General features: G+C 37.6%; 2 protein-coding genes across 2 annotated transcripts; one reads left to right on the plus strand and one right to left on the minus strand.

Moving 5' to 3' along the window:
• Positions 1 to 6,414: 6,414 nt before the first annotated feature.
• Positions 6,415 to 11,298, plus strand: nms (neuromedin S). The gene is made up of 7 exons (XM_069662562.1): positions 6,415 to 6,487; positions 8,364 to 8,410; positions 8,903 to 8,953; positions 10,032 to 10,058; positions 10,143 to 10,199; positions 10,556 to 10,630; positions 11,145 to 11,298. The coding sequence occupies exons 1-7, from the start codon at positions 6,415 to 6,417 to the stop codon at positions 11,172 to 11,174; spliced, it is 360 nt and encodes a 119-aa protein (XP_069518663.1). The 3' UTR covers positions 11,175 to 11,298.
• A 209-nt stretch (positions 11,299 to 11,507) lies between these two features.
• Positions 11,508 to 14,330, minus strand: pdcl3 (phosducin-like 3). The gene is made up of 6 exons (XM_069663242.1): positions 14,272 to 14,330; positions 13,585 to 13,702; positions 13,235 to 13,325; positions 12,914 to 13,057; positions 12,543 to 12,751; positions 11,508 to 12,068 (listed from the first exon to the last, which is right to left on the minus strand). Exons 1-6 carry the CDS (start codon positions 14,275 to 14,277, stop codon positions 11,920 to 11,922), a joined length of 717 nt encoding a protein of 238 aa, XP_069519343.1. The 5' UTR covers positions 14,278 to 14,330; the 3' UTR covers positions 11,508 to 11,919.
• Between the last annotated feature and the right edge of the window lie 978 nt (positions 14,331 to 15,308).

The raw sequence follows: 15,308 nt of genomic DNA on the forward strand, positions 1-15,308 counted from the left end.
AAATGGGTTTTCTAAAAGGTAAGACTTATACTGAAAAAGTGTGCTACAGATGGGTTCACTGATGTATTTGACACATTACACAAAATAACACAAAAAGAGAATTATTGTTCCATTAAATTCATTGGTGATTTTGATCTTTTCACAAGTACAATTTAAAGCAGCAAATCGACCAGAAATGGAAAACGGAACGTTCATCTGTATTCTGTTTTGTCAGTTTGAGGAGGACATTGTGTGTATTCGCACAATCATATGCAATCAGACAGCAACACTTCCGCACTTTGGGAGGATGCAGCAGCAAATCAAACACACTCACACACAAGCACAGGCAGCAATCAGAGACTATCTAACATCTGAACATCTGAAAAAGCACAAAACATTCATACTGATGAAGCAGCTGCTGAGAAAAAACAATCAGTCTAAAAGGCTGTACTGGAAACCACCAGCCTGTGGGACGCTTTCCCATCATGCTCTATTGCTCATGAGTGTGTCCCACAGGTTGCAGCTGCTCATGCACAGCACATGTGTGTATATGACCACAGATTGATACATCAGGGGTGGTCGGAAGCTAACGGCTTCTTTTGTAGATGAATTCATAAGTCACCATATTGCCCTGAGACGCTAATGCCGATGTTACCAGCACACATGTTCGAGTTGTTAGCTGATGGAGGAGATAGGAAGGAAACAGAGAGAGAGAAGGTGTTCAGCATCTCCATATTGCATTTAAAAGTTCTTTCACTCAGATCTGATGTTTTTTTCCTAATCAAATACTAGCAGGAGCTAGAGAGTTGCAACAGGTAAATAATCATAGCCCTGATAACCAGGGCTGGCATTTTTCTTAAAGTGCTTGTGATTACTCTAATTTGGTATGAAAATATAGTTAATCTGAAGGATAAACATCAACATGTAAGGCTTTCCATCTCAGTATTCTGACATGACTGTACATCTTATAAGCAGCAACCTCCAGTACCCAAAAATAAAGCCAAGGCCAAAGTGCAAAAACCTGCAGTTCCTCTTCTGGCCACTTGAGGCTGGCTCCAAAAGTGAGTCAATCCCCACAGACCCCATAGTAAAATGCCGAACTTTACAGCAGAATGAAACACGTTTACAGCCTGATACAAAACATATTTCTGTCTGTATGGCCTATTTCCACATTAATGACAACTGTATGGGGGCCGAATGTTTATATAACTGACCCATCTAAATTATATACGTCTAATTGCTGTCCAAAAATAAAATTGAAGTCCTCGAGCCAGTGGGTAAGGTTTTTTTTTACTTCACCTATGCTAAAAATTATTGGAGATGCTTCCCAAAACTGGCCATAAAAAATTGATTTGGAAAAATAAGGCCCTATGCATAAAAGGGACACGGTTGGTGGTGACAGCAAGGCTGCTTGGTATCTGTACATCCACAGTCACATTTATGCAGAAGCCTCAATGACTGTTATGCTGCTTGTTAGCTTTCATCAAACAAATCCATAGTTTTCTTATCTTAGGAGAGAATCGGTCTGCCCAGAGAAAAGTACAGACAGGTAATGATTCTGATTATGTACATGATGGACATGAGATAAAATTAATAAAGAAAATAACATGATTATCATACAGTGTCATGACATTATCTCTACATTTTTACTCTCCCATTCATCTTTAATATCCTTTACTATAAATGTTGTCACTTTAATAACTGAGGCTCTTTAGTAAGATGTAATGAATGAGTGGATCTGCAGAGCTTAATGAAACACTGTTCACACACAGAAATAAGTGTGATAATGAGAAACCCCATTATACCTTAATTAGGGCACCGATATGACACAGAATCAGTGTTTACTGCATTGTCATGAAGGCAAAGAACTCTTTAAGGAGCATCTTTCAGGCTACTTGGGCTTTAGACTCACATAAAGCCCAGTGGAAAGGGCTAATTAATAAATTGGGTTAGTAAAGACAGGTGTAGTTAACAAGCCAGGGGAGACTAATGCTCCTCATTAATTCCACTGCTCAGGACAATATTTCATCCTGTGCAGAATAACATCATGTGGCTTTAACACATGCCCCTGCCTGTGACACAACAAGTTAGTAAAAGACAGGCTAAAGCATGGATTAAACTAACTAAGCTTAACTGAAGCTCTCACTACAGCATAATTATCTGAAGTTCCAGCCCCCTGTGCTTTATCATTGTGTTATGTCTTGGCTCTGTTCAGTTGACGTTCAACTACAAGTGAGGCCATTCTAGTGATTTAATGATTCTTTCATTGTTCTCTGCGTCCCAATGGACAGAACAGGCCTGGAAAATATAACAAAACAATGACAACATTTGTCCTGCAGTATGTGAGGCAGTGTCACATTTATGGGTTCATACAAGTTATGGGAAGCTCGTTGCAGGTCACCATAAGGCCTGTCCAAACATACATGAAAAATGACATATATGGTAAAGTTGTATTGGAGCTTTTAAAGAAGAGTCAATAATACAGTGGTTTTTCTGATCAGGGTGGATCATTCCGTAACTCCTTGGTTGGGTAAGTGCCACAGAAAGGAGCGTGTCCATCTTTTAAAATGAGAAAGTCAACGAGAAGCTCTTAAGCTGCTTCTCCGTGGCTCAATTACTCATACTTCCTTTGCTTTTGTGCAGGCCAATCATACAAGATGTGATTACCAGATCCTCAAACAGGCTGAACACAGGGAAGATTCAAGAGTCAACAGTGTTTGAGTTTATTTGCTTTTTTTTTTTTTTTATCTCTGCGCCACAACAGGGAAACTGGCTCAATCTGTCTGCTGAGGATTTTTTTACAGTTTACAGACATGGTTGATTTGCATGTAATACTTGTAAATCTTAGCCATGCAAAATGAAATAAAATGGGTGGGATAGTTAGACAAAATAAAATATTAGATTTTATAAACAAGTCCTTAAAATTTGAATTATGAAATTAAATGTCACGAGCATGTGACAGTTTAATGATTTTTATTCATTAAATGCACCTTTAGCCCTTTTTAAATGTGTTATATATTAAGACCAGTTCAGCTCAGTTTAATTTGTTACATAAGTTTGTTAGGCTAATTTAGCATTTTTTGGCTAATAAGTTAGGAATCATTTACTTAATTACACATCCAGAAGACACAGAGCTATAAAGTCATTTTTATTAATGTCTTTTATGTGTCAACCTGCTGAATAAAAGTCCAATATGTACTTTTATTTTAGCTCAATTTTGGTCCCCAACAACTTCTGCTAAATCAAAATTCTCTTGATCTGTTAAATGTGACACTAAAAACACTATGTGTAATGCAGAATATAAGGCCTAGTTTAAATATTATTTTTTGACTTTTGCCTTCATTATATAGGACAGCTGAAGAGAGACAGGAAATGTGGGGAGTAGAGAGAAGGGGAGAACATGCACCAAATGACCGGCAGGCCAGAAGTCAAACCTTCAATCAGCCTCTATACATGGGGCCCCTGCTCTACCAACTGAGCTAAACCAGTGCCCCTTAGTTGATAAGAGAGGACTGAAACCATAATGTGCCATAATAATAAGAAAATGAGCTAAAGAAGGCTAATAAACATGGCAAAGCTGAAGATAAAAGAACATTTTCTGACTAGAATAAGTGACGCAGAGGAAAATAGGTTTATGAAAGTCCAAGTGTGAAAAGGCAGGGACTCAAACTCTTCTATGGAGCTATTCAACTAAATATTGTCACCATTGACTTGCCTGTTATTTCCACAATCACACCCAACCAAAAACTACCACAAAGCAGAGCAGTGACCTGTCTGACATGGAAGCTAAACTGTGTGACAACAAGGCATCTTTACACTCTCCATTAAAAGGTCAGATTTGGGTGTATATCAAGTGCCAGTGTCGGGGGGAATGTGATTCTCAGTCTGTCTCCAGTCTACCCGATCTGAGCAGTTAATCCCTGAACAGAACAACATACAGTACAGTCTCCACAAATGAGCATAACCTGACAACAGGTCTGTTACCTGAGCAGTTGAATAAAACAACACAGGATCAGACTGTGGATCAACCTGTCTGATTTACTTAAATAGAAATCTTTTTTCACTTGTATCACCTAACAGAGGCAATGCAAATTAGTTTACATCATTAAGGCGTAAATGTGCCAGATTTAGCCAAATGGCTCTTTAAACTGTCCAAGGGCAGGGGATTATTCTCAGTTAGTCTCCATGAAATAACATTAAAAATCCAGTAAAACAAGACAATCAAATTATAATTAAATGACAATTATTAGCATACTTTAAAAACCCATAACATATGAGTGATGCTCAAAGCTGAAATCTATTACATCTTCAGCATTATTGCCCTCAGATTAAATGTGTCACATCCATTTCTGCTTTAAACATCCAGACACATCACAAAAGGAACATCACTTATTTTTATATAACAACAACTTGAACCAATGCACCTGCCACAATGTTTTTATTCAGATTTATTCACTAGTTACATCATACAATAAAAATCTACTAGAGCACAAGCGGGACTTAAAGCTTCATACCATAAAAATGCCATCTTCCTTGTCTTTCTATTAAATGTATCGGCATTATTCAGCATATTAAAACTAAACATCACATCATGGAGGGCATGTTGGTTAAAAGCTTCCCATAAAACATGCCTGAGTCATGTATGACTCACTTTGTTTATTTTTCTTACAGTTAGTCAGTCATTTTCCGTGTCAGTGGTAGTTTGAGTGTGTCATCTATATATATATATATATATCTCGGGCAAATTCAATTCTGTGCAATAGTTGACCAAAACAAATACATACAAAACTTATACCGCAGTTAAGTAAGTAATAAGTTGCATGTGATGTCGAACTAAGGTCGAACATCCAACTTCAAACTAACTTCACCGCGGTACAACAGCCACGAATCGTCACGGTACAAATCAAAGTCACCACAAAGATCATCTGTATAGTCACAAAATACTTCAGCGGGGAGCTAATACGACTGTAGTACTGCTTGGGTTGAAAACTTTATGGTAAAGCAGAGTCTTCTTAGGCATTGTGGAAACAGCGAATACACAAGTCCAGCTAGCTAGCAGCTGCCTGCTAACTTTAGCTAACATTTGATCGAGTTACACAGCACATGACAGAAGTACGGTAGCTTTCTTTCAGCTAACAACACGTACTTACCATATTATTGCTGCTCGTCCAGACAGTCCTCTACTTCTTCATCCTCCTGATAATTCTCTATCGATGGCATCACATTAGCATCCTGATAGTTGGAATTAGCCGTCTGTGAATCCTAGCAACCCACATCATCCACTTACCGAAATCAGGCGATTAGCACGAACTTATTTATTTTAGTGAAAAAGACTCATCCCTTTTAGTAACTTTATAAAGGTTACTACGTACGTTAGAAAATGCAGAAGTATCATAGGCTTATGTTGTCCTACACATTTAATCAAATCGCACAAGTCCAACGGTCAAAATCACGCACGTTACTGGAAACCGTCAATGATGTCATTACGTAAATGAAAGTATGCCTATACTGTAGTTTCATATGTTTTACAGGGAAACATTTGTAGGAAAATTACTGTACATAGTTCCTTAGTATAGTACACACAAATAATGGTGTCTTCTCCTCCTCTCTACAAGTAAAAAAAGGCAAAAAATAAAATAAAAACTGAACAGCTCACTTCCTAATATGCAACTGAGTACTTTATGACGCTATTATCCAAGTCAGCTGAGATGACGTGCATTGAAGTACAGCTTTTACATCACCATGTGATGAACAACAACAACATGTTTTGTCTGTCGAGAACCTTTTTTCTAAATTGTAGTACCTTCTTATAGCCCACTGTTTATCTGACTTTTGGATGGCTGTTTTCATAGTTTTTAAAGAGGCAATATGTGGCTCTTTAGGTTTGTATGACCATTGTTTCTTTTAAATAAGCAACTATTTGTACTGAGGTTTACAAAAACGCTCAAAAATGAGATTCAGATTTCAAAATAAAAGTCTCTTTTCAACTATTCCTTCAATGAGAATAGTTAAATTAGCTGCTTTTCATCAGGGTTGTCATCAGTTTCCCTCTCAAGCTGGATGAGATTCCAGTCATATTATCCATATCATCGACCTGACATTAGCACACCGTCCAGGTTGCATCAGTTCTGTTTAAAAAAACAGCCCAGTATTCCCAGTTCAATTCCTGGAAATAAAAAACGTGAGCGTGTTTAAAAAACAGGGAGGTGGGGGTGGAGGAGGGTGCCTTGGATTTGCGTAAGTTGATGACCGGGTGGGTGTGATTGGTCACCTCTGCGTAGGAGAGGTTGTTCGCTTTTTAACTGCTGCGGGCAGAGGGCACGGCATTCAGACAACAGCTGGTTATCTCAACGAGACCAACGAGGAGAGCCGAACTGAGCCGAACCGAGCAGAGGAATTAAGAGAAGAAAAAGAGCAGAGGGGACACACAAAGTCATGACTCTACCAAGTGTGCGACAACTTTTTCTTCTATGTTTAATCTGGTTTCTTGCATCTTGGAGCACAGCAGGTGGGTGATCATATTTGGATTGATTGACAGGTATGTTAAAACAACAAAATCGCGTCTAATTTAGCTTTTTGTCCTATTTTTGCGAAACATTCTTCTGGGTTTGATGTAGTTATGGAGGTCTTAACGTGGTCAGAAATTACTAAATGGACAATACATTTGGTTTTGAACATTTTTGGTGCAGATTAACTCTTTCTTAAATCACATTTTAGGCCAATCCTGTGATACAAAAGGTGCAAATTCCAGCTTATTAAAGAAAAACATTATCTTGTATCATATTAATAGTTCATTTAAAAAAAAGACCAAGTTGTTGTTGACTTATATTTACATTAATTACTTATTTCAACTTTAGACTGCAAAAGCAGTTTAAATTGTCTCAGATTAGCGTTTCCATATTACTTTACGTTTACCATCCATACAGCAGATGTAAATCAATAACGTTAATGATATTAATTATTAATTCATTATTTGTAGTTATTTGTGGATGCTCTGCAGTTTGTTTTCAGAGGGGTAATAGGTCCAACTGTCCGTTGCAGAGCTTTTCATGATCAATTAAAGAGCTTTGAAAAGGATGCTGTAAGAAGATATACACTTAATAGGTTCTGCGTGTTAAGGGCTTATTGCTGGCTCCTTACTGTAAAACATTAATGAGTCATAATTCAAGTCAAAATGTAAACCATTTATAAATGTTGCCCTTAGTTAATAAAGATGATGTACTTTACAATCCTATTCAAACCTTTTAAAGTAAAATAGAAATAAACTCATTTACAAGTAAAAACCTTCAAACTTGTAATAATGTTTGGATGAATAGCAGGAAACATAGGCAACGACTTCAAAGTAAACATACTCATTATGTAAAATGGCTCCAATCAGATTTTTATGTTACTTTATAAATTAATATGTAAAGAGCATATTCGTATTGTAGTGATCAAACTAGGCCTAATTTAAGTGACATAAAACATTGTGTTGTTAATCAAGTAAGATTGTTTTTCAGGATGATCACTTACATGGAAAATAGAATCTAAATCTACTGAAACCCAGTAGAGCTTTGAAATGAATCAAAAAGTACATTTCCCTCTATGATAAGATGAAATTTAAGTTTTGCGAATGGTCAAACAAAGTAAAAATAATTCCAAATCATACACGGCTTGATTAATAAATTATAACTGTAATTAATTCAAAAAGCAAGTTTCAAGAAAGCATCTGCTCAAGTTGACCTTATAGCAGCAGAGATGTCAGGATGGAAGTAAAGACACCTTGATTAAAAATTTGCAGCACAGTACCAAGGACAGAACTTAACCACATGAGATCAAACAAAACAAGATTTTTAAGTAACTCTACAAGGTGTAACATCAGCCCAACGTCTTGTGTATCACGTGTCACTGCATTGTTTTGAAAAAGGCTGAATGGTCTGCTAAAGGCTGAGGAGATGTCCAAGTCCAACCGGTACGCTTTGGCCTCGCAAGGTTCAGGGCTGATTATAAAGAGGGGATTAATGTAGAGCCAATGTTCATACATACAGCAATAAATGACATTATCAGTATCCTTAATGTGTGACTTTACAGTACTCTACAACTCCACAAAGAAAGTTTGTTGTGTCCTGTTGTTTTGCAGGAGCATAGACTTCATCATAAATGTAGTGATGTACCAAACATATATTGTGAGTTCTTATGGGATCATCATTTTTTAGTGAGTCTTGTAGCTACACGTAATAGTAGAAAGTACAATATAATAACTGTAAAGTCATTATTGTGCAAAAGAAACCAATAGAATTATTATACTGAAGTTTAATTACACAATGTTGCAGAGATTTCTCCCGGTGTATTTATTATCATGATGCCAGTGAGACTAAAAATCTTCACATGCTCTCTTCACTCAGATGCCAGTCCGTTCGATCGGTGGGAGGATGGGATAGCGTTCAGAAAGGTGGGAAACTAACACCCTATCACCTCCACAGTGTATCATTAAAACTTTTTCTCTTCTTTGCTCCCTTTTCCATGTGATTCTTCCGCCAATTATTAACAAATTATTTTCAGGTTGTGAGTAACGAAAGGCATGTTTTTATAAAGTTTTAAAGACGATTAAAGGAAATTCAGAGGAGTATTCTTTTGTCTCAAAACTGGATGTTATTGGGAATATTTCTTATTTCTTGGGGGTGGTTAAACAACACCTTCATGCCTCACAGTCTCATGTGATCACACAGTATGATCTGCTTAAAAGGTCAACATGCAAGAAGAAAAAATGTCCTTAGGTAACATCGATCTTTAGAGCAATGTGAGAGAAAATAAATTACATCTGTAAGGTAACTAGGTAAGGTCATTATTAGCAATAACATTGATCTTTTTCTCCTGTAAACTGTGGATATTGTGCGGCATCCATTTTCCATTATCAGTTTATATGAAGTGTGTTTTTCTGCAGGTGCGAGGAAGTGGTGATTATAGCGATGTTTTGTGGGGAAACCAGAATGAGGTAAGTACAAACACCCAAAACAACAGCAAGTAATGTAAAGGTAATTACATGCTAATGATTACATTTTATTAAAAAAAACACTCACAACAGTCTTTTTTTGCCGTTGTTACGCTCTTGGCTGAATGTTCCAAGTAAAATGCCTTTATAGCTGTTGAAGTCCTTCAATAGACAAACATTTTCTGCTGGGGTAAACGGACTTGAGCGGTTAGATGTGGTTACTCGGTCGGCCATTTTTTTGTTTTGAAAAAAAGTCTTTATTTACCCAGAATTCAATGCACCATAGTCCTGCGTAAGATAGTGAAGAACTAAAGTGCTTTGTGAAACGGATGCATTTAGACGTCTATCTGAAGTCTGACTGTTTGTTATATCTAAGCCATAGTCAGTCTATCTTTGTGAAACCGGCCCCTGTAGTTGTTTGTGCAAAGAATAAATATCTAGTGCTACTGATTACCGATCACCTGTGGTTTTGTTCCTGTAGCAAGCCATCTCCGCGACCGATACCATGACCCTCATAGAATTTTAGATCCCCAATGAGAATCATCAGCCTCCTCGAAAATGTAGTCCACCATCTCTTAACATATATTAAATATATATCAGATTTGTCAAGTATTTAACTGTTTTCATCATCATCACGAGCAATTACAAAGGGGAGAAAGTTGCTATAATGCAAGTTAGCTCACAAAATGTGAAAAGGGGAAAACGAAATAGAAACTCTGCAATGAAGATTCTGATGGGTGTCTGTAGGAAGAGAGATGGAAGATTAAAGAGCATCTGAGAATCAATGTTTAAATCATGAGTCGCCAGTTTTTAATCTCTTATCGTGCAGGTGACCAAACAACAGGAAGACAAAATAACACCATTTTTAACTTCATGGTTGTGACAAGCTTCTTAGAGAGAGGACTGATGTATTGATTGTTGTATTGCATTAGATTGTATAGGAGTCCCTCTGCTGTGCACCATGTGACAAGAATACATTAAAACAATAACAGTCATGCAGTAATGGTAGTAAGGGTGACTGAGTGAATGAATCATACAGTGATTTTTATTTGTTATTAATATGAAATGTGTTTCCTCACAGGAGCAGGTTCAGAATGTTTTCAAAAGAGTAAGTCAGCTCTGTTCATGTCTTTATTTCTGATATTTTGTCCCTAGCAGCTCACTGACTGTCTGAATCTCTCCTCCATTTCAGTTCCTGTTTCATTACTCTAAAGCACGTAACTCTGTGGGGCCTGTGCAGCAGGTGGAGGTGAGCAGAGGAGCAAACAAACATCCGCTGGTGTTGTCATCTTTTTAATGATCCATATCTGAAAATGTCAAGTCAAAATTAATGTCACTGATAGTTCTGCATCACTTTCCTGTTTAAAATTAGTATAATTTCCAATACAAAGTGTCTGACAGAAGTGAAGTGCGATTGGTTCAATCTGAGAGTTGAAACTTTATAAACAGCCTGAGGCCAAAACGCCCTAAATCTGGCATTCACACCTTTATACATTTTTGACACAGTGCTTTTACAGGTCTGATTGCAGCCTTGGTATAGCTTCTTTAGGTTTTATAAACTACATTGTTTCCTCTCACAGTTATCTCTCCTCTTTCCTCCTCTAGTCTCACTCAGTTCATCCTCTGATGCGACTTTCCCCCAAGCTCTCCAAGAGGAAAAATAAGAAGTTTCTACTTTTGGTAAGAAAGCAGCATACATGTTACCACTTTATATTTCAGTAGATTAAGGGATATTATGTAAGCCAGGGGAAATAATGATGTGTGTAGTTCAGGGACATAGGAAGCTTACCTGAAGGATGTCTTGTTTTGTGGGTGGTGCAGCAAATGCTTTGCGGTCTATGACCTTTGGCTGCATACAGCTTTCCTTAATAAGTTAAAAATGTTAAAGTTTTGGACCTGCAGAAACTACTTAGGGTTAAAAAATTACTGCACCTTCGAATTTTTACATCTCGTAACCTATTAGAGACGTCTTGAGCTCTGACTTATAAGAAGGTTATTTGTATATGAACTTCACACCTTTCACCATCAGTGAGGAACAACAGAACACAAATTCAAAGAAAACCAAAGTCAACACTTCCAAAAATAGTGAAGCAATGATTAAGAAAGTCAGCATTAATCACATTAAATAGCATCACTGCTGAGTTCGATTTACCTCTGACACTGACCTCTCTCTTTCTCCCTAATGAAACAGAAGATCAGAGGTCTGCCAGAGGGGATGTTGTAGAAGAAAAGGCTACAAAAACAAGAGAGAGAATCAGGTTTAACAGAAGAAGAGGAGCAGGCAGCCCTGAACATCTCACCCAAATCGACTGGTTGAGCAACAAGTCTCTCCCGACTGAAGTTTTGTAAACAGAGAATAAATTATTGTACTGATGGAAACATAGAACTGCACTGCCACGGCAGCCATGCGTCTTCCTGCGTCCAAAGTCAATGTGAACTGTTCCCAAGTACAAATTTGGCATGTTGGCTCTTCACAAGACACCCGTGTCACAAAATACAAAGTACTCAAAAATATTCCAAAAACATGAGAACTTAGGAAAAACACTGGCACTTATTATTGTGGCAAAGAGGTGAACATTTAATTCAACAGATTTGAATGTACATGTACATTTGTGACATAATTATCATGAAACGTAATAAAAAAGTTAAAATTTGTCTTCGATGCTTTTGGTGATGGAGTTGGCAACTATTTGAATTACAAAAGAGTGACTGTATGGCTGTTCATCCCACATTCAAACAGAGACGTACAGGAGGAAGCCTGGTTATGTGTCCTGTCCATGAGCCCTTGAGCAGGGCAAAGCCCTGTATTAGAGCGCCACCCACATGGTCAAAACATGAAATGTAAATGCTGATATATTTCGCCGTCCTTGCTCAAACCGTCGTCAGATGTTTTAAGGTCCTCTGCTTATTTCCCAAGGAGAAACCAAATGGTTTTTCTGGTTTGGAGAGACAGTTTAATTTTTTTTTGTTTAATAGTCCTCGTCCTCAGAGTCACTGTCTTTTCTTGAAGGTATCGAACACCTGATTGAGGACATTAACTTGTCCTCGATTTGCTTCTTGGGGTTTTCCTCCAGGTCTGTCTTCACCGCGCCACTCTCTGATAACCTCCACTCCAGCTCTGGATGGGACAGACAGGACAAATCAACACCTCAACACTCAAAAAATATGATTAAACAGAAAGAATGTGACTGTTTCACCTTCAATGGTGTAATACGTTTATACAGTTCAACACCCTCTAAAAGGGCCCTTAAATTAAATCCCTCCATACCTCTCTAAAACACTCTGAACACACCAATAAATATTACTGAGCGACAATGCTGAACAAGTCGTGACTTTAGGATCAGTTTAATTTTTTCTATTTTTTCATGTACCTTTATTTTAACAAATTTTAACACTATAACACAGTTATATACATCTTTATTTGCATAATATTAAATGTCCATATAAAATTTCTTCTCTAACAGAAAGTTTCAACAATTCTTCCAACATTTTACAGTTAAATCTGCATTACTTTATATATATATATATGTATATTGTGGTGGCCTTGAAGATTGAGGTTCTGCCGTTTTTTTGTAAGAAAATAATATCCTACCTTCAACTTTGAGGTTCATGCCCCCAAAGACGAGTGGTCCAATGAACTGCGCCTTCATCTCTCCCTCAAAGTAGACGAAGATGGTGGGCAGGTTCCGGTCTGGGTAGTTGGGGATGCAGGTGGTGGAGATGGACCTGAGGAACTTCGTCTGAGGGAACTTTCTGGCCAACATGCTCAGGTGCTGGTTGATGAGGGTACACAGAGGGATGCTGGGAAAGGAGAGGAAGGTTTTCACATCACTGAAAACAAAAACTCAACTACAAATATTTCCTTTACCTTTATATAAAAAAGATGTTTTATAAGCCTTCAAGGGTTGTTTCATTTTGTTTTTGCATACTTGTTTAAGTACTCATGTTTGTTGCATGACCTACCCCTGTTTGTAGAGGTGCAACACCACCCAGATACCCTCTCCAGCCTTGTTAACCTCCTTGACATAATCTTGCCCCGAGATTTCCGACAACTCCCCGAACACATTCTTCAACTGCGTTGCCTTCCACTCTGCAAGACGTTTCTGTCTGCAAGAAGACACATCACATATCAGTGGACTGTACAGTCACATTGAATGGCTTTCCTGTCACCAGAAAATTTCAGTAATCAATACTTTAAAAAAAGATGAAAATATTATAGACTTCTGAAAATACACACGTCAACGACTTTCTATACCAGACCCATGCTCGATAACGTCCACCCACCTGTACATCTCAATGGCAGCCTCATCGTCGTCACCAAACTCATCTTCATTCTCCTCCAGTTCTTCCAGAGTCATGTCCTCATATGTTTTAACTGTTCAGAGAAACAATAACATACACAGCAGCTGATTAAATGTTCTGCCAACAATCCAACCTCAAGTTGAAGGGGGTCAAAATAGATGACGGACAAATCATATTTAATACAATTAACATTATTTTCATAGAAAAATCTGTAAATAAAAGCAGAAAAAATATTTGGGTGACAATTTTAAACATGGTTTCTGATGTGGAAACGTATATCTTCCACATTAAGCAAAGATGCACTGACAGTAGTCCGCTACTGTCTCACTTACCGACAGATTGCTGTTGGAGAGCCAGCTCCTCCTCTTCATCCTCTTTAGGAACCTCTTTGGGAGGCAGAATGCCTTTCTTCCTCAGGATATCATTCCACTCTGTGTCTTCATTTGGGTCCTAGGGTTAAAACAAAGCATATACATTCTTTAACCTCTAGTGTGTGATGTATATCTGTATGTATATCTCTTTGTTGAATATCACAATATTTATGGACACAAACTCCCTTGCCAAATATACCAACTTTAAAACATTTTGCTTTATTTAGGTGGGATTAAAACATGGTGTAAGACTAGCACATGCATCTGAATGAACTACTGTTCAGAAGTCATTTCACATTTCCGCTAGGCTTTATCATTATTCGTTCGCAGCTGTTATTAAAAATTGGAATCAGTCAAAAAGTCCTGTATCATTACAAGTAAACTTTGACTTTTCCGAACCTGTAGTACCAGCTAATTTCATGCGAAAATGTATTTTGCTGTATCTCTTTGGCATGTAAGGAAGATTAGGCAACATAGCTAGCTAACAGAAGAGCTAGCACTTAAAACGCCCTGCTACATCCCTGGCTAAGTTTCAAGCTCTAGTCTGAAATAAATTCAACAAACGTCAGCGACATCAGTCGATTTAAAATCGTATCATTCACAAATGTCGAACAACAGCGTTTAAAATTCAAATAATTCGTTACTGACCTGCATTTTGACAGATAAAAGTTCCTCTCTGAAATCACACCACTGCTCTCCTCTCAGACACGGAAACAGAAGGAGCGTCGACCGACCGATTCCGGCTGAAAACAAAAACCAATGACAGTCTCAAATAACCAACAATACGTTCAGGGTTATAATTTAACCCATTTAATTACATTTATATTAAGTAAGACACAGACATAAAAGTTTCGATTTTTTACATATGGTGCTACAGCTCGTTAATTTTGGTTTAGAAAGACAGGGAACGGACGCTTGATCAGTGGAACAATAATAGAAGGGACACCAACTTCCGTCTGACGCTCAACGTGACCATATATGGAGTTGGAACGCAGCATTCCATTTGTGGAAACCAAACAGGTGCTGTTACTCACACACACACACTCACCAACACTCTCTCTCACACACACACACGCGGCATTTGTCAGCTATTATTGGAAATTAACAGTGTATGATAAATTCTACCTCACTGTATAAATAAATTTAATTTTCCAAAGAGTGACTGTAAATGAAGTAAGGTTTTTAAGGCTACGAGTTTGCCCAGTTCTCTACACAATCATAGTTGATCTATGAGATAGTCTTTTGAATTTTTGCATGAATGTACAGTAGAATATAGTCATTGATCTGTAAAAGTAGCCTGCAATATTTACTTCTGAAATGTAAAATTATGGCCTTCTGAAGTATCACAATATATGCAAGTGCTCATGTAAAAATACAAAATGCTGACAGTGCGTAAATGAACAACTTGTCAACATCTCATTTAAACGAAATTTAAATGACATGTCACCAAACAGAAAAAGCTAAGAGGGGGATATATTGTTAACTTGAAAGGTTTGGGTTTTTTTTTACTTAATATGAAAGCGAACAGGACTGTCTTAATTTGAATTTGGTGGCCTACCATGTTGAGATGTCGTAACCTAATTTAAGCTCCCACCAGTTTTACTTAGTGAACTTCCTCTTTTTCTTTTTCTGCTTTTACACTGAGGGGCCTACACACAGTGCAACTGTGGGCTGTGGCCTGGTAA

Source organism: Semicossyphus pulcher, unplaced genomic scaffold, assembly GCF_022749685.1.
Source record: "Semicossyphus pulcher isolate SPU_LCO1_2020_fin unplaced genomic scaffold, fSemPul1.0.p SCAF_15, whole genome shotgun sequence".
Lineage (NCBI taxonomy): Eukaryota > Metazoa > Chordata > Actinopteri > Labriformes > Labridae > Semicossyphus > Semicossyphus pulcher.

Coding starts and splice junctions, on each gene's coding strand:
- pdcl3 (XM_069663242.1), bottom strand. Junction 13,058..13,234: donor GCTGCCATTGAGATGTACAG/GTGGGTGGACGT, acceptor GTCTTCTTGCAG/ACAGAAACGTCTTGCAGAGT. Junction 12,069..12,542: donor CATGAACCTCAAAGTTGAAG/GTAGGATATTAT, acceptor TGTCCCATCCAG/AGCTGGAGTGGAGGTTATCA.
- nms (XM_069662562.1), top strand. CDS start 6,415: ATGACTCTACCAAGTGTGCGACAACTTTTTCTTCTATGTTTAATCTGG. Junction 8,954..10,031: donor TGTGGGGAAACCAGAATGAG/GTAAGTACAAAC, acceptor GTTTCCTCACAG/GAGCAGGTTCAGAATGTTTT. Junction 10,200..10,555: donor GGCCTGTGCAGCAGGTGGAG/GTGAGCAGAGGA, acceptor TTCCTCCTCTAG/TCTCACTCAGTTCATCCTCT.